This window comes from Primulina eburnea, chromosome 4 (genome assembly GCF_022965805.1).
Source record: "Primulina eburnea isolate SZY01 chromosome 4, ASM2296580v1, whole genome shotgun sequence".
Taxonomy (NCBI): Eukaryota; Viridiplantae; Streptophyta; class Magnoliopsida; order Lamiales; family Gesneriaceae; genus Primulina; species Primulina eburnea.
In genome coordinates, this window is record NC_133104.1 from 43,033,507 (window position 1) to 43,056,916 (window position 23,410).

Consider the following 23,410-nt stretch of genomic DNA (forward strand, 5'->3'; position numbering starts at 1 on the left):
TCGGGTGAGTTGGACGAGTGATCTACCAAGTCGGACAGATTTTTCTCGGAAATTCAATAGATCAGACATATGATACTCAAGCTGAATAATCTGCACACTTTAAGAACAAAGAGTGTTAATGGGGCACACAAAATTTTTCGGTGTAACAACTCCGTTGCTCTAGTCCAGTCCAGTCCATTGTTTTTCGCAAAGAGAAACACAATAGATAGAATGTACATTGAGTGTTTGATGAAAATTTAAGTGAATAAATCTCTTCATCTGAATTAAATAAATCTTGATAATTTTAGAAGAAAATATCAAGATAACCTTGCTTTCATCGTCAGGTTACTATCCATGTCAAAATAGTCATCCATGTCCTACCTCTTGATACTGTTATATCTGACGACACATGCGTTGAACACCATATCAACGATTTCGAAGCATGGTATTATATCCGTGGAACCGAAGTTGACACATATACTAAGGCATTCGAGCAGATGATCGCAGTGTGAGAACGAGGGGAAGACTCCTGACCCTCTAAGCCCTATTGTCATATGTCTGGGTCTAAGCTAGAAGCCCGAGTTCATTTGGGCATATGCGGGTCTGATCAGCTTCTCTGGTGTCGCATACCCAATACCGTTATATGTATTTCAATTTTTTTGCTACATTTAGCAAATTTGTGTTTATATTTTACCATATTTCAAATGATGAGTTCATAAAGATACAAAACTAACTTATTTTTATTCAAATTTAATATGAGAATCTTCATATTTGTTTTATTATAGATTTCTCATATATTCCTGTGTTAATCTGAACTTTTTCATTTTTAATAGATTACAAATTTGTTTTTTTTAAGGGACGATTAAATTTTTTTAACACACGAGATAAATTTAGAAACGAGTCAAACCAAAATCTTCCACTCAAGATTTTGTAAGATGTTTATTTACAATATACTGGACCCTCCCAACATTTTCTGAGACTGGATCTCAAATCCTTTCAATTTCTCAATTTAATTTCCCTCTCACGTCCGCCCAAAATCCATCTCATTCAAAGTCACATCTTCAAACGATAAAACTCAAGAGATCTCGAGTTCCAATATTTTAAAGTGGATATCACGATATGATGAGATGAGGTCTTTTTCTTGACTTGTATAAAATTAATGAGTTCAACACACGTTAGCTTAATTGTACGTTGCAATTTGGTTTATTTATCCTGAAAGCAATAGCTTCACCAACTTTTCTTTTCTCGAGAAATAAAGGAATCAACGAAATACGAAACACTGGAATTATTCGCGAGTGATTAGCGTCTGAAACCAATTAAAACACTTGATTGGTTATAATTGAATTATTCGTTTTCATAGTACAAATATTTTATTGCATGATTAGGAGTACGAGTACATATTCTTTTTTTATTAATATATATGTCTTTCTTTATTATTTCATGAATACAAAAAAGAAGATAAATATGTATTTTATTTATTTTAAATAAAAATCGCGTGACTTAATGTAAAATTAATGCTCCAACGTATACACGCTGAGCTACGTACGATTTACATTAAAATTTTAATATTATTAATATATATATAATTATTAAAATAAATCATGACACAAAAATTAAAGATCTAAAATTTAATAATATTATATAATATAGATACTTGTAGATCCACTTCTTTTTACCACAAAATTAAGGGAATGTTTGAAACAAATTATGTTTTTACAAAACTGATTAAATATATTGATACAAAAATTCATGTGAGATGATATAACAGGTCAATTTTATGATACATATATATATATATATTCTATTTTGGGTTACTCATGAAAAATATTATTTTTTTAATGCCAAAAATGCTATTTTTTTATTGTAAATATAGACAGAATCGACCCGCCTAATGAATAAAGATATGAGAGAGCGTCTCATAAAAAACCAACTAATTTTTGTATTAGAAAGAAGTGGAAAAAAAAGATCAAAAGTGAATAGTGTTTGAAAACAAAAAATGAAAAATTAAAAATCAGAAATGGGTATTGTCGGATAAATAAATAACCTTAATTCAGAATTCTAATTTACTATCATAATCACTTTTGGATAATCAAAATCACCACATGACCAATTTTTAGATTTCAATTAAATTAAATAGAATTTGAGTTTTAAAAGCACACAAAAATATTTTTTAATGACAGCAAAAAATTTAAAATAAAAAAATCTCAAATGTCAGAATAATCAGGTAACAACAATAAAGAGATCAATTTATTATTATTTTTTATTAGAAAAAAACAGGATTGCAAGTGTGCTGCGCATCTTTATCAATTACCCAGTTTCTTTATGAAAAGCTGGCTTCTTTATTGGTTATAGCAGCAACGTTATATGAATGAGTTGCATAATCCGCATACGTGCCTGATTTTTCTTTATTTTTTTAAATCAATTTTTTTGTTGCTTTATTTCTTCGTAAATAGTAAATAAGGAAGAGACATTTTAAAACCAGATATCAAATATGTATATATATTTTATGCAAAGAAATCACAACAAAGTTCAAATTTATTTGCATGCAATATATAAATCCAGAAATTTTTTTTGGTAAAAACTTGTGTGAGACGGTCTCACGGATCGTATTTTGTGAGACATATATCTTATATGGGTAATCCATGAAAAAATATTATTTTTTATGATAAGAATATTACTTTTTATTGTGAATATCGGTATGATTGACATGTCTCACAGATAAAGATTCGTGAGATTGTCACACAAGAAACCTACTAAAAAAACTTTAACTTAGAGACCAACTATTAAAAGCAGTTCCATAAATTTTTTAAAAATTCAGGCGTGATGCATATTATGTGAAGTTGAAATTTTGGGCCTCTCAAAGTGAGCATATGATTGGTAGGAATGAAGCCCAATTTGGATTCTATTACTAATTGTAATCTAAAAAGAAATAATAAACAATGGTACTATTTCAATTTTCAGCATATGTAATAAAAGTTTGATTTCGGGGCGCTTCAATCTCCCCTTTGTGCTTTAGATAAGATTGATTCATTGAGCATGACATCAGCTGCTTCTGTAGCACTCGCAGTGGTGTTTGTTATTGTCGCATTTGTAATTGCTTTCATTAAACTCGTAGAAGAGAAAATCGAACCTCCAAGGATGTTACCCAACTTTGGATCCAAGCCAAGAAAGCTATTTTTGATTTACTTGTTGTGATTCCCATCATGTCAAAGGCTTATGTATGCCACTTTAATGTGCAACCTACTTATAACGAAAATGTATCGTGTAGGAAGGATCACACCGGCTATTTGTGTTCTAGTTTATGCTTCAACGGCTATTTCTGGCTACTTACTTTTCGGGAAGGATACGGAATCCGATGTATGTACTCACCAACTTTGATAAGGATCTTGGAATTCGGTTTAGTACAGCTTTGAATTACATTGTACGTATTGGGTATGTTTTTCATTTGATTTTGGTATTCCCCGTGATTCACTTCTCATTAAGGCAAACAGTAGATACACTACTGTTTGAGGGACTAAATCCACTTTGTGAGAGTAAGAAAAGGTGCTTGGTTCTTACTGTAGTTATCTTGGCGCTTATATATCTAGGTTCGACTATGATTCCGAACATTTGGACTGCTTTTAAGTTTATGGGAGCAACAACAGCAGTCTCGTTGGGTTTCACATTCCCGGCCCTATTTGCATTAAGGTTAAGCAAAGAAGGGAATGGGTTGAGCCACAGGGAGGTGGTGTTATCTTGGTTTATGTTAACTTTGGCAACCATAGTTAGCATTGCTGGAGTTATTGGCAATATCTATGGCCTTAAAAGCCAATCAGAATGACCCTTTTCTTTTTTGGATTCTGCTATGTTAAACTGGCCATTTTCTGTGGAAATACAACGATTATTTACTGATACATGCTCTACGTTTTCGTTTTCTGCCACAATGATATTGGATCAGCTCAAGACAATCGAGCTTTCGTTGTGATTATTTAAAGCGAGGAAAAAAGATTAGAAACTTTGGTTATTTTAAGACAATGTTATGCTGCGACTGCGCTCCACGAGACACTAAAACCAAACATTGTTCTTAAAGTAACAGCTCTAATATATGGCAAGGTGTGAGGATCCAAGAAAGTTAATTTCTTGTTTCAGTGACAGGTATAAATATGATTCGATTACCCTCCTTTGGAGTGCTCATTGTACTTGACAATTGAACTATCACAATTCCATTAAAGCTACATTCTTAAGCTTTACTCAAATCTGCAGAGAAATACACGAAACTAATTCACAGACCCCTTTGGATTTCTTGGCCAATATTCGTGTTCCGCGATTGTGTTGCATTGTATGTGGCGTGACACTATTTCATTAATCCTTTGTACATTAAGAGTGAATTGCTAAAAATCCAACCTTTCGTTAATTGTAAACTTATTAACATATGTGAGTTTCAGCTTCAAATTTTGCTTTAACTTGCTATCGAACTCACGCCTCATTGCCTCAACCCTACAGGGAGAAAGTATGCCGTTACATCTGGTGTTGGCGGATTGTAACATATATTTAATAACACAAAAGCACAAACAAACCCCATTCTCTTGGCTTTCAAAGACAAGCCTAGACCCCTTTCCTGTCTATGAATATGCCCGGGGCTTTCGCACAAAATGAGCTTGAAAAAGATGACATTTTTTACTTCAACGAAGCATGGGGATTTCCATTGCAAAACATAGGCTAGAAATCCTCAAACTTGCTACAAAAGAAAGAAAAGCGTCACATTTAGTGTCCAGGTTACTCACTGCGATCAAGCCCAAAACGTCCAAGTTTTCAACAAATTTTCGATCTTGGGCATGTCGTGATGAGTCGCCCCTCGTCATCATGCCTAGTTTAAGATATAAGGATGCTAAGGCCGAGAAAAGCAAGTGGCCGGTTGTGCCTAATAAGATAAGCAAATCTCCACTTTTGACCGCGAATGGAAGATGGCCTGCACTCTTGCCTAGTTCGATAATGGAAAAGTCTCTGAACAATGCTTTGCAAGTTATTGAAAGGGATGGTGAGAAATTGAGTGAAGATTATGATGATTTTTGGTCTTGTGTTGTTGAAGAGATCAAGTGGGATTCAATGTTTCAAAACTTGAAACCAACTTGAAATTACTCGTTTGCCTGATTTTCTCTCTCTTTCTTTCCTTTTTTTTCATGTGGCCTGTATTCTTGTGTGATGAAAGATTTCTTACAGCCTCTTATGTCGATGTTCAAATGACATCGTGTATTTATTGAAGAATATGCTAAACCTGTACATTTCTATGTTATATTGGTATTTTTGTTTGTGGGAAGCTGGCAAGTAGTGTACTGCGTAACAAGTGACATCTTTGACCGCTAGCATGTTCGAATGAGAAAACCAAGTTGGGGTGTAATGATGGAAGGAAACGTTTTCCAGCACAAAGTGACATAAAATACGCTTTTGAATGAGACCGTTGTTTGACAACTCCAGACGAACCCAAATGCGTAGAGGTGCACCTTTTCGGAAAACAAGAGATGGAATCCTTGCCAAATTGCGGACAGTCGTTGTTTTCAACATATTCACAGCATATTTTCTTCTCTCAAAACCACATTCTAATAAGTTCTAACCTAGAATGAATTCAAACCTTTAAGACATAAAATAGTAGGTTTCTTTTTTTCTTTTTTGGGTCCTGTTCTACATTGAATGATACACGTGTCAAGATATATTTTACCATAACAACTGTAATTATGTTTTTATTAAAGAATGAATCAATTAAAGTCTCTGGAACATGACTCCAATCTAAATAAAAGCAGTGGCGCAGAGAAGTTGTCATACTTCCATTTGGGGACATAGCATTAATTATGCCAAAGTATAGAGTTTGATTAGTCACTCTCAGTTCCAACCACCAACCAATTGTAGCCGGGACAATTAATTCTAAATAATCTGGACATATTGGTTCTATGTGATCTCACAATGCACTAAATCACTCACCACTCCATCCACCGGCATTTGCAAGTAAATCAAACCAAGCCATGGATTGGTTCACTTGGCTATCAAAAACCAGCCTTGATCCATCTCTCGCCTACGACTACGCCGTCATTTTCACATACAACGAGCTCGAAGAAGAAGACATACTCTATTTCAACCATGAATTTCTACAGAGTATGGGCATTGCCATAGCCAAACATCGACTCCAGATTCTCAAGCTAGCCAGAAAAGGAAGAATAATCCATCCAATGCTGTGGTCGATCATGTTCGCCATCAAGAAAACCAAGAACTACGTATTCAAGAAAGTCGAAGCTCTAACTCATCGCAATAGTTCTTCTCTTTCACTCGTTAAAGTTCGAAACAACAGCCTGAGATGGAAGGTGTCTATGTTACAGAGGAACAAAAGGAGCTTGATCAGGGCAGGTATGGAAGAAACTAGGCCAACTAGGGAAAGAAATGAAAGTCACAAATTCGGGTTTGGTCCAAAAAATTTGATGATCGGGTACAAAGATCTGCACGGCACAGACAATGAAAGCTCGAGCTCGATTCAAACTCCAAGCAGTACGGTCGAAACAAAGGTAAACCCTTGCAATAGTAGCTTCTCGAGCACATTGGGTCAGTCCCTAGATGGTGAGTATTGGTCCAGTAGTATGGAAGAAAACAAGTGGGATTCAATGTTTACAGACTTGAAACCTACCTGATAGATAATCAGGAGCAAAAATAATAGACAGATTTCGTAGGGCTGATTATTTCCACTTACATTATTGTTTTGTTATGTTCGTAATGAGTAGGTCTCTTGTGAAACGTTCTCACGAATATTTATTTGTGAGATAGATCAACCCTACCAATATTCACAATAAAAAGTAATAATTTTTCGAGTACAACGGTCTCACGAATCTTTATCTGTGTTACATTTCAACCATACTAATATTGACAATAAAAAGTAATATATTTTCATGGATCACTCAAATAAGAGATCTGTCTCACAAAATATAACCCATGAGACCGTCTCACATAAGTTTTTGCCTGATTTTTCATAGATGAACTAAATAAGAGATTTGTCTCACAAAATACGACCCGTGACCGTCTCACACAAATTTTTTCCGTTCGCAGTAGTCTCGAGATGGCCAGTAGACAATTAATTAAATTTGTTATAGGTTTCACATAAAGGGTTAAATATTTGGTCTCGAGCCACACTTGATAAGAGTGACCTTTTGAAAATGTATATATCTCGTGACTGGCTTTTGGCTTGTACGCGAGTGAGGACATGACAACTAGTGGAAGACTTTAAGGTAATAAATAAATAAAAGCAAAATGCGATGAGCTAAGGTATGGTAGATTTAATTATTATAATCCTTCATATCAACTATTCTTAAATGTGGTTACATTTTCTATTTCTTATTGAAAATATAATAAATCTAAAAAATGCAGGGCTACGTGTGTTACTCAAGAAATGACGGTGTGATTGATCAACACCGCCATCGAACCGGTTATTTCGTAAATAGATATTTTTTTCTCTTGAATTTACTAATTTTATAAATAATTTTACTTATTTTTAATGGGGGGATGGTTTTTCTTATTTTTTCGAAATTCGATGCTTTGAATTTATTCATTTTTTTAATCTCTTAATATTTAAAAGCTATAACCGAAATCCTTCATTATACTATTATGAATTATCTATACTTCTATGCTATATTATTAAGTGTGAGGACATCATACTAACTACCAAGAGAGGACACCAAATTTTTTTCCAATTTTACCCTTACTTTTGTTTTTTGTTTTTTGTTTTTAAATTACAACACACGTACATTTTTATTTTTATTTTTTTTATTTTAACCATTCAAATATCAATTTAATCCCTCCATAATTTATCAAATTTCACTTTAGCCTATCGATAATGATAAAAAAAATTGTACACACGCATCACGTGTGCAGAATAACTAGTATTATATTAAATGTGAGGGTCTTAGAATAACTAACTTTGAAGACATCAAAATATTTAATTCCATAATTACCTTTCTTACTCTACTAAAAACCTTTTCAAGTCAATCCAATTTAAATATAAAAAAATCAAAACAAAACTTTCTTTTTAAATCGAACAACTTTTTTAAATCGAAAATAATTTCATTTTAATTATTTAGTATTATTTTATCAAATTAAAAATAATAATAACACATGCATTTTTCTTTTACTAGTATTAGGTATTTTTAAAACTGAAATTCCAAAATCTGAACCAAATCAAACATTTACAAAAAAAAAATGAAAAAAAAAAATCAAATGCTTTGTTAATCTAGAAAATCATAATGACAATCAACTTTTCCCCCTAAATATGGGCTAATTCACATGATTACAAATCTCAGTATGAAAATAACGAGACATACAATTTCCCATTGCAAAAATTGAGAAATTCCCCACGAAAAATATTTACAATAAAAAAAGATTACTTCTTTTTCTCATAAAAAGAAATAATGCGAGCGAGCCCTTGCTTCACTAAAACGAAGAACTCTATACTCTACTCAGCGAGTCAACCCACTGAGTTCACACTCCGGAATGTACAGAACTCCGAAACCTTCACGCTTCCCGACTCACCCAAGATTCTCCGCCGCCTCAGACATTGCGGATAAACGGCTCGGCCGCGGCTGGAAATTTTCTCGGCGGCGCTGTGTGTGCGAGGACGGGCGAATCAAAGATGCCAGAGCTCTCTTCATCAAATCGCCTTCCACCGTTCCGATTCGAACCAAGGAATTCGTCATCGCAGATCTCCTCATATTCAATTGATGGTTACCCGACCGACACGACGCCTCCCGATTATTGACGTGCCCCGGGGCAGGACTGTTCTTGTGTAAACTGCACCGAAAGGATCCAGGATGCGTCGTGGGAGAACAAGCACACGTCTTCTTCGGAGCTGAACAAAGTGGCCTGGAGTTCGACTTCTGGTTGTGCTGGCGGTTGTTGGAGGTGGAAAATCGAACGGTTGGGGAACCGGCCCGGCCGAGACTGATACGGGTGGGGCTGGTGGAGCGGGCGAGGGTTGGCGCGGGTCGGGTAACGAAATTTGATATGGACGTTCTGGAGATGGAGGAGGAGCAAAAACGGTTGGGCGAGAGGGATCGGTGGAAGTGGCTGTGTGGTGTAGTACCTTGAGAGGTTCTTGACTTCGCAGACGATGCAGCCATTGATTACGCTTTCGATCGGAGAAACTGACAAGGAGAATGAATCGAGGAACCAATTAATAGGAGGTGTCGATGGCAGTTCCGTAAATAAAACGCGTTATAGGGAGATTCCTGATAGAGATTCAATGGAATTGCACTCGGTTAAGGATCTGTATGCGGTTTGGTTTCCTGTGGGCACCCACGACAAAAGTATGGGCGGGTGGAATAATCAGTTCATATTCTTCACGCTTCCAACAGCGCGTTACGGAAACGTATTCTATTGTTATCTGCGCGTGTTCGTCACGGTAAGAAGATTAAGTTGGCTTTGACCGTGGAAATTGGATAACTCAGTAGCCATGTGTCGCTATAACGGAAAATGTATTTACAGGCTGACACGTGCGAAGACAGCGCTTGTGCTGGTGAAAATCAGACGCTTTTCTGGTTTCGACACATTGGTCGCCGCAGATTCAACTTTAACACGTGTCACTTTTTGTATTTTAAAATCTAATATGGTTTAAATGATAGTAACTTTTTTTAGAAAGATAACATAATCTTATCTCATATTATACTTTTTTTTAAAAAAACTGGCCAATTATCTCCACCACCGTGTTAGGATCAGAAAACTAATTAAAATTTCGATTTTAAATCTCGCTTAATTAGTTAATAGTTAGTGAAGTGAATATTTAATTTTAAATAATCTTTTTTTATTTAAATTGAAAAATTAGAGTTTTATATTTTTAGATTAATCTGACTTGATCCAATAATAGGATTTATTCTTAGATTTAGTTGCCCACCATGTTCATGACTATATGAAGCATCTGGAAATACGATAAACTCTGGAATGCGGCAGAAAGATCAACACTGATTAATATAAAACTAGCTTTTAATCTCCTCAATAATTGGATAGCGGCTCGAAAATCTCCCCATGCCACACACTCTCAAATGAATGCATATGAGGAGGAGCTTACTTGGAAACGTCCACCAACATGATTCATGAAATGCAATGTCGATGCGGCAATCTTTAGGGAGACACACTTGATTGGATCTGCACCGATGGTTCGAGATTAAAAGGTGAATTTATGGTTTGTAGGATGCTCAAATTCCAGAGGTCAATTGAACTACGAGAAGCAGAAGCAAAGGCGCTACTTGATGGCATGACCTGGGCTGCATCTTTGGATATGCAATATATTATATTCGATAACATATTCGAAAATCGTGTGAGGCGGTTCACTCAAATGCGGTAGATCACAGTGAGTTTGGAACAATTATCGGAGAACGCTGCTCTCTTCTATCAAGAGAACGTTACTACAAAGTTCATTTTATAAGACGTCGAGCGAATATGGTTGCCCACAACCTTGCTCGAGCGGCCATTTCTCACGCTAGCCCTTGTGTCCTCTTTGATGCTCCTAGTTTTATTTATGATGTTTTAATTCATAATTGTAATGAACTTGTTTTGAGCTAATGAAATTTGATAGGTTTTGGGTTAAAAAAATATATGATTTTTTTCGTTGTTGAAGAAATTTGTTATAATTAGATCTTAAATACCATATCTAATTTCAAACATGAGAACAATTCTTTCTAACTGACGACACCTGCATTTCTACGGACATCACCAATTTGTGCTAATGTTTTGTAAACAAATATAGATCATCAAGAAACAATTTGAATGAAACACCTAAATTTCACCAAATAATTATTATTATAATTATATGTGATTAAAATATTTTATTAATTAGGATATATATTTACACTGGTATGTACTAGTAATATAAGATGATTCAATAATAACTACTTTTGGTGATATCTTTTTTCTTAATTCCAAAATTATGTTTTACACATTTAGTTTTAATAATAATAATGTATACAGCTTTGTTTTTGAACTTTATCCTTCAGTTTTTTTTTTTTTGGGATCATTTTTGTATGTCTTTTTTCTTAGTTCTTATTATATTTAAATTTCATGAATAAAGATTTGACAGTATTTCTATCAATAATTTTACAAGAAAGAATCGTCACCGACTTGCTAATTGGCTAAGATCTTAAAATTTCATAATTATAAAAGGACAATATAATAAATAAATCAAAATTTTGGAAACAAGTTTATCTTGTTGTTTGTACAATATTTTGAGTTGTGGGCGTGTTAGGTGATAAAAATTTAACTTTTAACTATTCAAACAACGTTGATTCTAAATTTGATCGATGGATAATAGTTATAATCTTCTAAACTAAATAAACCAAAATAGAAGATACTGAACATTGAAGAAAATAAATTCACATGATTTTGTATTTACTATGATATGTAGTAATTTAGAAACATAAAAGCATATTATAAATTTCTGAATCTGGAATGAAAAAGTCGAAATGCTTGGAATTAGACTAAAAAGATAAATTGCTCGAAGAGAAAACTAGATATTTTGCAAATAATTTGAAAAAAGTGGAGTTATTTTTTTTTGTTGTCTGTCGATATTTTTTCTTCTCTTTATATTATGGACGGTTCTCGCACTCTCTTACTACTATATGATTTTGTCCATTATGTCTTCACAATCTTTTCCAATTTGTACATTATTTGATTCATTCCAACCAATTTTGCGAGCTAATTTGATCTTCTATGTTCTTTATTAAATTCGGACTTGGGCTCGATCATTAGGCAAATTTAATTGAGCTCATTTTAATTATTTGATGTAGACAATTGTATAGACAACCTTGATGGGCCCAATCGCTAGTTGACATTAATAATGTGGAATTAATTAGGGATTACGAAAAGATGGAATGGTGAGGTCAGGAGTGGTATACCGTATCGTATTATACTAAAAATTTTATATTGTATATTATATCGAAAATTGCGGTATAAAAAAATCCAGATCGATATCGTACCGAAAATTGGTATATCGAAATTTTCGGTACATGTAACTAGCATACTGATTTATAACAAAAGTGTACGATATATCGAAATTTCGGTACGGTATAGATATATACCGTTTTATATCGGAAAAAACCTTACATTTTAATTTTTTTATAAATTTATTATTTTAAAATATCATATAATTTAATTTTTTTTATAATTTTTCGGTATTTCGATATTCCAGTATATATCGAAATTTCTAAATTGCAATTGCATATCGTTATCATATCGAAAAATTCGGTATTGTTACCGTATGTTATCGAAATCTTCGGTATAATAAAAATTCGGTAAATTCGACATTCTTTAAGTACCATAATCTCGATATACCGAAAATTTGATTTTTTTTTCATCTCTGGTTGAGCTTTAAGTCGAGTTATGTAAGTTGTAACACTTGACCAGACTTTGAAATCCTTTATTTCGGCATCGAAGAGACCTGAGTAAAAGAATACAAAGCTCAAGTCTTGCACGAGATTTTCCACCATCAACAATGTTGGAAGAGACTTCAACTAGTGCGAGCGCCGCTGCTGTGGCGTTGGCAGAGGATTTGTTCTGGTCTAAAGCCGCCGGAAATCCTCCTGTAGACGTATCCACGCCATCTAATGCGCAGGCTTTCCATTTTTCTTCCGGAAACCCTAGAATCGAAGAAACCAGAGGCCTCATGCATCTGTACCGCGACGCCGCCTCTTCACTGTCTTTCAGCCTTCCTGTAAGATAACTTGACTTGATTTTTATTGAATTGAATTTCCGCCGATTTATAGTAATTCCATTGTTAAGAAAATCTATAGCCTAACTTTTTCGTACTCTGTCTCGCCTGAGCTGCACATATAAATAAACGATTCGGTTTCTTTTCATGAAATAGTTTGGGTGAATATAACCGTTTTTATTGCTGCTGCTGTCATTACATGTGATCTGCTCAGCATGTTACGAAAACAAGGTTTCAATTTTATTAATTAAACAGTTGGTAAAAGACAAACCCGGTTATATATCATCCTACAAAAAATGATTGGTAACTTGCACAGTCCTTATACTTGATTCTTGTAAATATGACTAGAATATATATGTTTGTTTGATGGTTTTTAATTTTTGTTTAAACTGCTAAATACGGCGACTCTCCCAAACGTTCAGCTTCTTATTGTTTTTTTCCCACGTGTGTTTTAGGCGGAACGGAATCCGCTTATTTGTGTTCTAGGGGTGCCTAATCACATGACATATTCCGATTTTTGCAAGTTCTGTGGTTCATTCATTCAGCACATGTTGGAAATGCGAATTGTCAGGTCGATACAAGAACTTTTTAACAGCTAGTTTAATATTTCACTTTGTAGAAATGATTTTTCTTACATATAAAAGTTTAGGACTGAGGGGTCGGAGGATCGCTACAGTATTTTAATCAGGCTAGATGATCAAAATTCAGCTGATTCTTTTTACAAACATTTCAATCACAAATGTTTTTCATCGCTTGAGGTATTGTTTCCTTATCTGGTCATTTGTTATCTGAAATATTAAAACTTTAATGCAGAATTCTTATTTGTAATTCTATGTATGCTTGACTCTGAATACAGGAGGAGACCTGCCATGTGTTTTTTACTGCAGATATACAGTATACTGGATCTATTGAGCACTCACAGCCTTCCACAGGAAGCTCTGGAGAACAGCCTTCTTGTCCAGTTTGTCTTGGTACTGCATGTTAGATGTCAGTTGTAATACGTTCTGTGCTCGACTAACTTTTGTAATGTAAAAAATAAGCAAATTATGTTATGTAGAGGTTATTGCTATTTTGGCTTTTGCAATCACCAAAGTTCGCGGTTGTTATGGTCGTTGGTAGAACTTTTATCGGTGTAACTGAAACGACATTGTTGATTTCATCAACTCGAGTATAATAATGCACAATAAGAATAAAAATATGAGGTACTCAAAACGAGTTTATAAGCCATTGATCTTTGTTCTGAACTGAATTACAAGTATTTGAGCTTTGTTACTCCTATTTTTTTTATCTTTTTCCGTGTGTATTACTAGTAGTATTATTCTACAGTTCAAGATAAAAAATTGAATTACTTATATTTTTCAAATTAGTTGCCTATTTCAGAGAAATTAGACCAAGATTCAGGTGGAATTCTTACTACTATCTGCAATCACTCCTTTCACTGCTCTTGTATTTCTAGATGGACAGATTCTTCTTGCCCGGTAGGCATTATTCATCACTTTTTGGAATTATTTCAGCTATGATAAAGGCTATCCAAGGTACTTTACTAATGATGTTGATTATCTAGGTATGCCGTTACTGCCAGCAACAGCCTGAGAAATCAATCTGTTATGTTTGTCAAACCTCAGACAACCTCTGGATGTGTGTCATTTGTGGTTTTGTAGGTTGTGGGAGGTAAAAAATTTGGTTTGCTCCATCTGAGTTACATAATAATTCCTGATTTGTCTGGATTTGTCGCGAGTAATGATTTCTAAACATATTAAATTTGTATTTGGTTTCTTATCATGTTATTTGGGGTAGGTACAAGGATGGACATGCTGTAAGCCATTGGAAAGAAACACAGCATTGCTATTCCCTTGAACTGGAAACTCAAAGGGTGTGGGACTATGTTGGAGACAACTATGTTCATCGGTTGATCCAATCTAAAACTGATGGAAAGTTGGTTGAGCTGAACCACCATTGCACACATAAAGATGATGAAAATGGTGATTGCATTGGATTTAGTGACACTCTTCCAGACAGTGAAGTTGAATCTGTACATTTTTAGCTTACTATTTTTGTCTTCTCTCACAGGCACATGCTTTTGATCCCTTATCAATCCACATAGTTGCATGTTTTTCTTCATTCATGATTTTGGACTTTCTTCCCTGCAGATAGTGAACGAGTACAATGAGCTTCTTTCTTCTCAACTTGAAAATCAGAAAAATGTTAGTTCCTCTGTTTGTTATCATCAATTAAAGTTGACGGTATCTTTGTTTATTATGTAAGTATTTTTTTATTATTTTGGATACAGTATTTCGAGTCTTTACTGCAAGAAGTTGAAGAAGACACTGAAAGAGAATCTTCTGTTGCTGTCTTTAAAGCTTTGAGTCAAAATCCAAAGTTGCTGAAACTACAGGCCAAGCTGGACAAATTCTCTGAAGAAAAGAAATTTCTCGATGATGTGAGTAATCTTTTTAATTTTCTCATTCGTTTTTGTTTGTTAAACCAGTAGCATTGGTACCACGCTGTCCAACACTAATTGAAAAGTGCAAAGAAGATATGGTCTAACATGAGTTATCGTACTATAATTTGAAACTTTATCATATTTACTTTTGTAGATCAATGACAATCTTTTGAAGAACCAGAGCATATGGGAATCAAAGATAGACAATATTGAAGAAAGGTAACACTCTTCAGCTAGGGATATGGACAGAATAAGATTTCCCAACATTTTGGATTAAAATTTCAATGACATGGTTAAACTACTGCTTGAGATTGCTTTCTACTTAGTTGATGGCTTGGATAGTGTTTGAGTGGAGAGGAGAAACTTTCTTAACAATAAAATCGTATGAGAAAAGTGCTTTTGTTGACAAAATTGTTGTGTAAAATTGCACTTTTAAATTTGAAAAAGTGTTCAAGAAGGACAGAAAGTAGAGGATATAGCTACAAGAAAAAAGTTCTTTTCAAAAAGCACTAGAAAGAGCATTGTTTAATAGTATCCAAGTGCGTTCTTATTTCATGCAAGGCTGGTTTTAATGCTTGATTCATCAATTCTGGCAAAACTGTTTGACACCTAAACAGTCATAAAAATAAGACTTAAGTCCTTATTTTAGCTGGCCTTTTGTGTTCGGCACCTTTTCTGGATATTGTTAGATTCAGGTCCTAGCCATTATTGGATTTGTTAGCTCTTGCATAAACTTGTTTTGACTTTTGCCTGGATGAAAATTTAGTCTCCTTTCATCTTAGAAATTTCTACCCTTTACTTCTAGCCTGTTGGATTTTTGCTTGTATGTTCTGTTTTTCTTAGAAACATCTCTAAATTGAGCTAGCTAGTAGCAAGAGATCTATTATACGCTGGATTACAACCTCTTTTTAACTTTTTTCCAATTTGAAGTGTTTGTGCCAGGTGTGTGTTGCATTTGATGTAATACGTTCTCGTCCCACTAGTGTCATGACAGTAATTTGTCATCCATGGAAAGAATAACTATCAATTAATTTAATGCACCTATTTTGGAAAAAACTTTGACCTTTAGCGCAGTGGTGCAAACCGTTTACTACTTTACTGTTTGTACCATTTTGAGCATCCACCTTTGTTAACTGCTTCAATTGTTCTCATTCCAAACTTTTCGTAATATTCTCATTTCTAATCTACATAAGATATATGATAGATTTGTGTAGTTGAATATTTGGTTTGGGATTAGGTGCTGTTGTATGACCGACGTAAATTTGTTTATTCCAAGCTTTTTATGAGGTCCTGACCTTTTCTCGATGCTAGGGAGAGGAGACTTCTGAAACTCAAGGATAAGAAAATCGAGGAGTTGGAGGAGCAGGTATGTCAAATAGATAATCTTCCCAACAAATTGTTTTTTCCCTCTATGACCTGCATACAAGTTTTCTGTTATATCGTGTGGTATTGTTGGAGGAGCAGGTATGCCAAATAGATTATCTTACCGACAAAATGTTTTTTCCCTCTATGACCTGCATATAAGTTTTCTGCTATATCGTGTGGTATTGTTACGGTGAATATGTTTCGGCCCCGTGTTTCATGGTTTCCAAGTCTATGTTAGCGTAAATGTATGTAAAAGATCATTCCCGACAAATTCTGCAAACGCTGCTGTTCTATGTAAGGAGTCACCGACTCTTATGAGTATGCACAGCTAAGAACTTTGATGGAATCCCTCGAGGATGCGAGTGCGGAGGAGCAAAAGAGTACAGAACAACATCCAACAACTTCAACTATGCTCAAGGACGAAAGTGTTCCCCGGCCTACGAAAGGAGCCACAAAAACGACTTCCCGGGGAAAAAGCAAGGGATAAACGGAGTTGTTGAATAATTGAAGGTTTTTGTTCATATTGTGGGACAGACGATGATGCCTGCATAGATGGCTTGAACGCTTACCCTCTTTGCCGATTATGGATTTAAATGTGGAGTAGATACGATGTGATCCGGAGGTTCCTTTGTCTGGCCCACTACGTTTCACTTTCTATAATAATAATAATTATTGTTAACAAGGTACACAAACAAATTGTATTTTAAAAAAAGTGTTGTAATTATTTAGTAATTTATTATACAAATAACTTGTGCAGGAATAAATTGTATTTTTAAAATAATACAATTTTCTATAAAAAACCATTTAGTATTGTTAAATGAATTTAATCACCGGAAAAGATCTTAATTTAGTGTTTACAACAAAATTAAGTTGCAATAACTTTATAATATTGTGTTATATGATCTTTTGATTTTCAAGATTATGATAATAAATATTAAATCATTTTAAAATGATATTTTTGGAAAAGATAAAAATTTGTGTGAGACGGTTTCATGAGTTATATTTTATAAGACAGATATATTATTTGGGTCATCAAAAAAAAATATTATTTTTATTGTGAATATTAATAAAGTTGGTTCGTGTCATAGATAAAGATTCGTAAAATCATCCCACAAGAGATTTATTCTTTGAAGTATTTGAATGAGATAGTTAAAGCACAATAAATTATTTATTTTACAATATATCAAAGAAAATAATCTGACGCGCTTTCACTTGACAATTTTTGTTCTTTCTGGAAACATTTTCGAGTATGGGAGGAAAATGGTGTGGTTTTAATTGTTAAATAAAATATAAAACATTTTGTAACATGGGATATTTTTCTAAAAATATACAGATAATTTATTTTAATCTCTACTTGAACCAAATTTCTTTCTCAACTTCTCGCCACATAATACTCTTATTCATACATAACGAGATAAAGATGAAAAAGTATTCTAAAATAATATATGCTTAAAAATTCGGTAAAGAAAAATACGATAATTAATATATATAATTTAATTAATAAACAAAAAGGAAATCACCGAATCCGCTTGACGAACCGAAACAGTGCTCTTGTTCTACCCTTCGCAACTCCCTCCTCCTTGCACGGCAGCGCGGCGCTCGCCTGAGCAAAAAATGAACTTTATCATCTCTGCTGTACCTTAACTCTTCAAGCTCGCTGTCCCCCAGAATTTCACTACCCCTCCGGCCATCCAATTATCAGTCGCCGCCATCAGCATGCCTTAACACGGACGTGCGAACACCTGATTTCCATCCAAATCCATTGACCCAAGCGAGCAAGAGTGCAGAAATAATTGCCGACGAGAAGAAATTTATCCTGGGGACCAATGCTAGGGCGCCGCTGGTGTTGTCAAGTGGCAAAGTGTGTAAGTTTAACCGGAGATTTAAATGCCTAATTATAAATTTTAAAATCTAAACTTGAATAATACATTTCGAATTCATAATCTAGTTCTGGTTGCCAAATAACACGATCGGTTTGGACAACAAATTATATATATATATATATATATATATATATATATATATATATATATATATATATATATATATATATATATGTGTGTGTGTGTGTCATCAGTTCAACCGCAGCAAGAAGATGCGTGCGGCTACACACGGTTGATTTAACGAAGTATCATATAGAAAGGGAAATAATCTAACACAAACATTTCAATTTCAATCCAAAAAATGTATGTATAATATACTTGAATCTTACATGATAGAGTTCACATTTTATCTAAACTAGAAACGTTTCCAAAAAGGAAACTAGGCGTTGAAGAAAAGAATATGACTGCACCTAACAGCTAAGGATCCGTTTAATTCCTTGATAACTAAACAAAAAGAATAGATCCTAACTACAGGCAGTACTTTTTCACGTTGTGACATTTAATTGGCTCTATCAGATGGTCACAGCAGTTTCATTCCAAATCAAGGTTTAGCCCTTGTTTGCTATTGGGATTCTTTGATTATATTTGTTATTTCGTTTATTGATTCCGGCTATCCTCACAAGCAACTTCTAGGTTGTGTTCTTCCTCAAACGGCATGTTCAGGTCAGGAACCAGAAATTTAGGATTAAATGCAGCCATTTCCTTCTGTTTTAGAGTGGAACATTGAAGAATAGCATCACTGTCTAAGAATGGTGCTACCATAGCAGGGACGGAATCAAAAGCTGTTTTCTTTTGCTGAAGTTGAACTGAAATAATTCCCTTAGCTACGGATGTTGTTCCTCTATCATTAGGGAGTTGCAGTTCAGTCTGTAAAAAAGATCGATCAAGAGACATTAGTGAAGGGCAAAGGACCAAAAATTTTTATGCTAACCAGCCCTCATAACTTTCCAGTGATAAAATCTTTTGCAAGATATGATTACCCTACAGCATAACCTTAATGTACAACTAGAAATGGCAGTAAAACATCTGAACTAATTAAAAAAAGAGAGCAAGTGAATGAATAGAATTATCAAAATTGAGGCGACCATACCAAAATTGGGAGTTCTAAAGTGACATACAACAAGCATAATAATATTTAAATACCAAAATATGGAAATGACAGAGAAACACAAGGAAATAAGCCTTTCAGAAGAGCTACTTATGTCAACTTACACTTCGAATCTTCCACAGATCATAAAAACTGTGTAAAAGGCTATCTTGAACCAAATTGGAATCCAAAATGCCAGAGATTTACATGATTTAGTAACTTCCTAACTTTGCAGGGAGATTTTTTAAAATATGCCTCGCATTAGATATATATTTATGTATATCGAAGTACTTTATCCAAGTATCTTCACGAGAAGACCACTGCCAAAACCTATGCATATTTCTGAAAAGTACCTTTTTTTAAAATGTACAAAGTGGAGCGTTGATAAGAAAAAACCAAATGGAATACGCATAATAATTGGACAAACAAATGAGTTCAGGCAATTGCACCTTCGCCCTCTTCAAGCTTTCATTTGTAGCCCTTTGTTTCTCCAATTTTAGGCGCAAGGATACTATATCCTGAAAAGAAACAGGGTTGTGCTTCAATATTTTTAGTTTCGAATGTGAATAAAATTTTTATTAGGGCATAAAAGCAACAAAAATAGGTTTTGTACTCTTTTCAGCTCTCTTCTTTCTTTAACAAGTAAGTTTTCCTCTTCTTTGAGTTCAACCAATGTCTGCGCATGAACACCATATACAGTCAATTGTTAGTCAACTCCTGCAGGTTTCTTTTCTTATTCACCACTTTCTCAAATATTGAAGAGTATCACTTTCGCATGGATAATCTATGTATATTTCAGCTTTCAGTCGACATGTAAACTGCCCTTAGACAAAGAAATCCTGGTTGCTAAAAGCCGAATCAAGATCCTGACTAATTACACAAGTTAGGCGAGACGTGGTTTTCAGCTCCAGAACTACCAGCACCAACTCAGTTATTTTTGTCAAATTAGAATAATTTACCTTTGTATGTAGCATCATACAGGTATTTCTAGAGTATACGACATCCAAAAAACATAATGGTTGGTAGTCAATGATTTAAAAACTCTGAAACAATAGCTAATGTTTCTTAAGTCTTAGTAACTGTATCAATTATTTAATGTCTCTGCCACCAAAGCATTTTTTGACATAAAATCTAAGCAAACTCAATGAACCAAATAGATTCACCTTCTTCTTTCGTGACAGCTTGGAGGAGGATTTCTCACCGTCGCAATTAGCCTGTAACATAAAACACGATCAGTGCATATTCAGAAGTTTAAATGAAAGAACAATTTAGTTCCTGTGTATGCACCATGGATGGAAATATAACAAATAACATTCTAGACTTGACTGTTTCTTTAGGTTTTGACAATTTTCTTATCATAAAAGTTTAAACTGAGGAAGTCGAGAGATGGTTGTTCGTTCATGCCCGAGAATTTTTTTGTCTTTATGGCAACTAAAGAAAACAATTAACAGTACTCAATGATAACATAATTCATGAATAAACAGCCTATACAACTCATGTTCCCAAGATATGTACCAAGAATATTTAGAAAAAGATGTCTTAAGCAGATAATAGGTAGATTTTGAAAGATGAATTGAATTGCCCTCATTTCTTGATACGAGGAAACTGAACTAGCCCCAAATAAAGTAAAGGGATAAAACAAAGACGTGGAAATGCAAATTAATCAACTAACCCAAAGTTAGTTGAAGACGTTGATTTGGCAATTTCATTATCCACACCGTGCACTTTTCCACACGTTTTGAATTAAATCATCTTATACTCATTCTATTATCCGAAAACCTTCATATACGGCCTAATCCTTATTCGAACAAAAATCTAGTGTCCTGGACCTCACAAAAAAGAAACATATCAAAGAGGTGAAAATATAAATAACCCACCATAATCAACCCCTCTCAAATAATTTAAAAAGTAATATCTTAACCTGTGACCGCGTCGGAAAATCCAAGAAAAAAAAGACGCAATCTATATATCTAAAGTATTTACATTCCATATTGGGAAGTCGTAGAAAGTTAAGAAACACGTGTATCTCCTAAAACGAAACAAAAATTCTAAATTGTATACATTATTAAAAGCGTGATTTTCATTTCACCCGATAAAATTATCGAATCATCCTTGTTGACCATATGCTAACAAGAAGTCCTGTTTTCCCCTTTTCCGAGCCTGTTACCGGTTCCTGTTGGAATAAATCTTTATTTTATTTCACGTACAGTAGTGCGGTTCCTTGGTTAGTTCGCTTGTGCACAAGTGGCAGCATACGATGGTTCGATGATAAACACAAGCAGAAACAGAACTAGATATATATACTTATTTGCCAAAAGAAAAAAAAAAAAGAAACACACTTTGGTAAAGGGTTCATGCTTCAGACACATTGGATTTCTCCCCTAATTTAATATTAACGAGACTTGAATTTCTTTAAAGATAAAGTGTTCAACCACTAACAACGCTCCACCAAACAAAACGCAGACCTATGTCGCCATCACCGCTTAAACAGGGCACCATAATATCCCCACACTGCAAGCAAAATAATAATACTATTAAAAAAAAAACCCACCTTCTTTGTTCTGTTTTCTTGGCCAGTAAGTTGAGAAATTAGAAATTTAATGAGAGTTTATGACACTTGGTGAACAAAGTTTGACTTAGAAGGCTTTCATAAATATTTGCCTAATCTACAGCAAAGGGAACAGCTCCAAAATTCACTCGCCCCAACCAAATAAATAAAAATATAAATAATACCGAATCCACAAATTCTTAAATCCACTGTTTGTTGGGTATCGAATCAGAGCGAAGCTAGAAACTTTTCGAAACTGAAATGACGAGAATCCCCTGCCCCAGGGTGAACTGTAAAATAAGGCCGCATGACTACAACTACAAGGGCGCATATTAATGGAAAGATGGGCGGGATGCTGACTGCTCTGCTCAGGTCAAAAATTAAAAAATTGAAATGATCCCATTTCTGAGTACCACCATATATGCCGGGATTTTCAGGGGGACACCCGTTGCAGACGAGGGTATTATTGTCATTTCACGAAAGTGACAAAGCAGGTGGAACCGTGAAAAACAGAAGACAGGTTTGGAATGACGCTGAATCTGGCTTCCTGAGTTAGCTTGGCAGTAAATATAAACTACGCTCAGGGGTATTTCCGTCAATTCGCAGTAGATCATGGAATGACAACTGACACGAGAGCTGTATTAAGGAAAGACTCGGAGAGAAGACATCTCCTCCAACGATAATAGTCCCGCCGCCGACGCGACACCGCCGGCTGCCGGAATTGACTTTCGCCGCAGTGGAAGAACACGCGTACGTAAAAACTAAAACACGAACAGAGTACATGTTTGCTACATATGCGTAAACATTTTTTGTCCGTGTACAAACCTTAGATCTCGCGGAGGTGGAGGGTTTAGATGGTCGGCTGGACTCTTCCAGAGAGGTGGCGCCGTAACCTCCCCCACCACACCCACCGCTGTAGGAGGTGACACCGCTCCATGACAGCGGGGTGGTGGGGCTGTCCCTGGGAGCCTGTTTCTTCGAGGTATTGGTAACGGAAACAGGCTTTGACCTGCGTTGACGCACCGTCCACTCGATCGGGAACGCCGCAGGCTTGAGATTACTTGACGGCGTCAACGACGCATGGTTTAAGCGGACCAGGAGCTCCACCACCATGGTGTCGTCGTTCATGGCAGCTTTCACCCACTCGTCATCACCGGAATTCATGACTGCTTAGAGAGAGAAAACGAAACGGGTAAATGGAATGGTGGTGGCAAAGAAAATCTGAGAGAAGTACACAAATTTAAGAGAGGAGTGTGTTTTATATGTTTGCGTGCGTGTGTGGTGAAGATGCCTGTTGACAACTCCTTGTGTGGGTTGGCCAAAAGGGTCTTTCTTTTAGCAATTTATATATATTCACATAGGAATTGTATCTATATTGTATTATTAAATTTGAGATTTT

At 34.9% G+C, this 23,410-nt stretch overlaps 4 protein-coding genes and 1 pseudogene across 5 annotated transcripts; 4 read left to right on the forward strand and 1 right to left on the reverse strand.

The window, feature by feature from the left end:
• Positions 1–1,996: 1,996 nt before the first annotated feature.
• LOC140830324 (amino acid transporter AVT6E-like) lies at positions 1,997–5,267 on the forward strand (annotated as a pseudogene).
• Positions 4,651–5,091, forward strand: LOC140830326 (uncharacterized). Its single transcript, XM_073193601.1, has one exon. It carries the CDS (start codon positions 4,651–4,653, stop codon positions 5,089–5,091), a length of 441 nt encoding a protein of 146 aa, XP_073049702.1.
• A 708-nt stretch (positions 5,268–5,975) lies between the features above and the next one.
• Positions 5,976–6,632, forward strand: LOC140830327 (uncharacterized). The gene has a single exon (XM_073193602.1). The coding sequence runs from the start codon at positions 5,976–5,978 to the stop codon at positions 6,630–6,632; it is 657 nt and encodes a 218-aa protein (XP_073049703.1).
• Positions 6,633–12,375: 5,743 nt separating this feature from the next.
• LOC140829252 (BRAP2 RING ZnF UBP domain-containing protein 2-like) lies at positions 12,376–17,241 on the forward strand. Of its 2 annotated transcripts, none has more exons than XM_073192318.1 (12): positions 12,376–12,688; positions 13,141–13,256; positions 13,335–13,443; positions 13,542–13,656; positions 14,066–14,163; positions 14,250–14,356; positions 14,483–14,717; positions 14,836–14,889; positions 14,976–15,125; positions 15,283–15,347; positions 16,440–16,494; positions 16,593–16,981. In XM_073192318.1, exons 1-12 carry the CDS (start codon positions 12,470–12,472, stop codon positions 16,650–16,652), a joined length of 1,383 nt encoding a protein of 460 aa, XP_073048419.1. In that variant the 5' UTR covers positions 12,376–12,469; the 3' UTR covers positions 16,653–16,981. The 2 variants fall into 2 exon arrangements, with proteins under 2 accessions (XP_073048419.1, XP_073048417.1); XM_073192316.1 differs by having other exon boundaries at positions 12,378–12,688; positions 16,822–17,241.
• Positions 17,242–18,642: 1,401 nt separating this feature from the next.
• LOC140829253 (uncharacterized) lies at positions 18,643–23,305 on the reverse strand. Its single transcript, XM_073192319.1, has 5 exons — positions 22,837–23,305; positions 20,627–20,677; positions 20,077–20,139; positions 19,913–19,981; positions 18,643–19,243 (listed from the first exon to the last, which is right to left on the reverse strand). Exons 1-5 carry the CDS (start codon positions 23,173–23,175, stop codon positions 18,974–18,976), a joined length of 792 nt encoding a protein of 263 aa, XP_073048420.1. The 5' UTR covers positions 23,176–23,305; the 3' UTR covers positions 18,643–18,973.
• Positions 23,306–23,410: the final 105 nt, after the last annotated feature.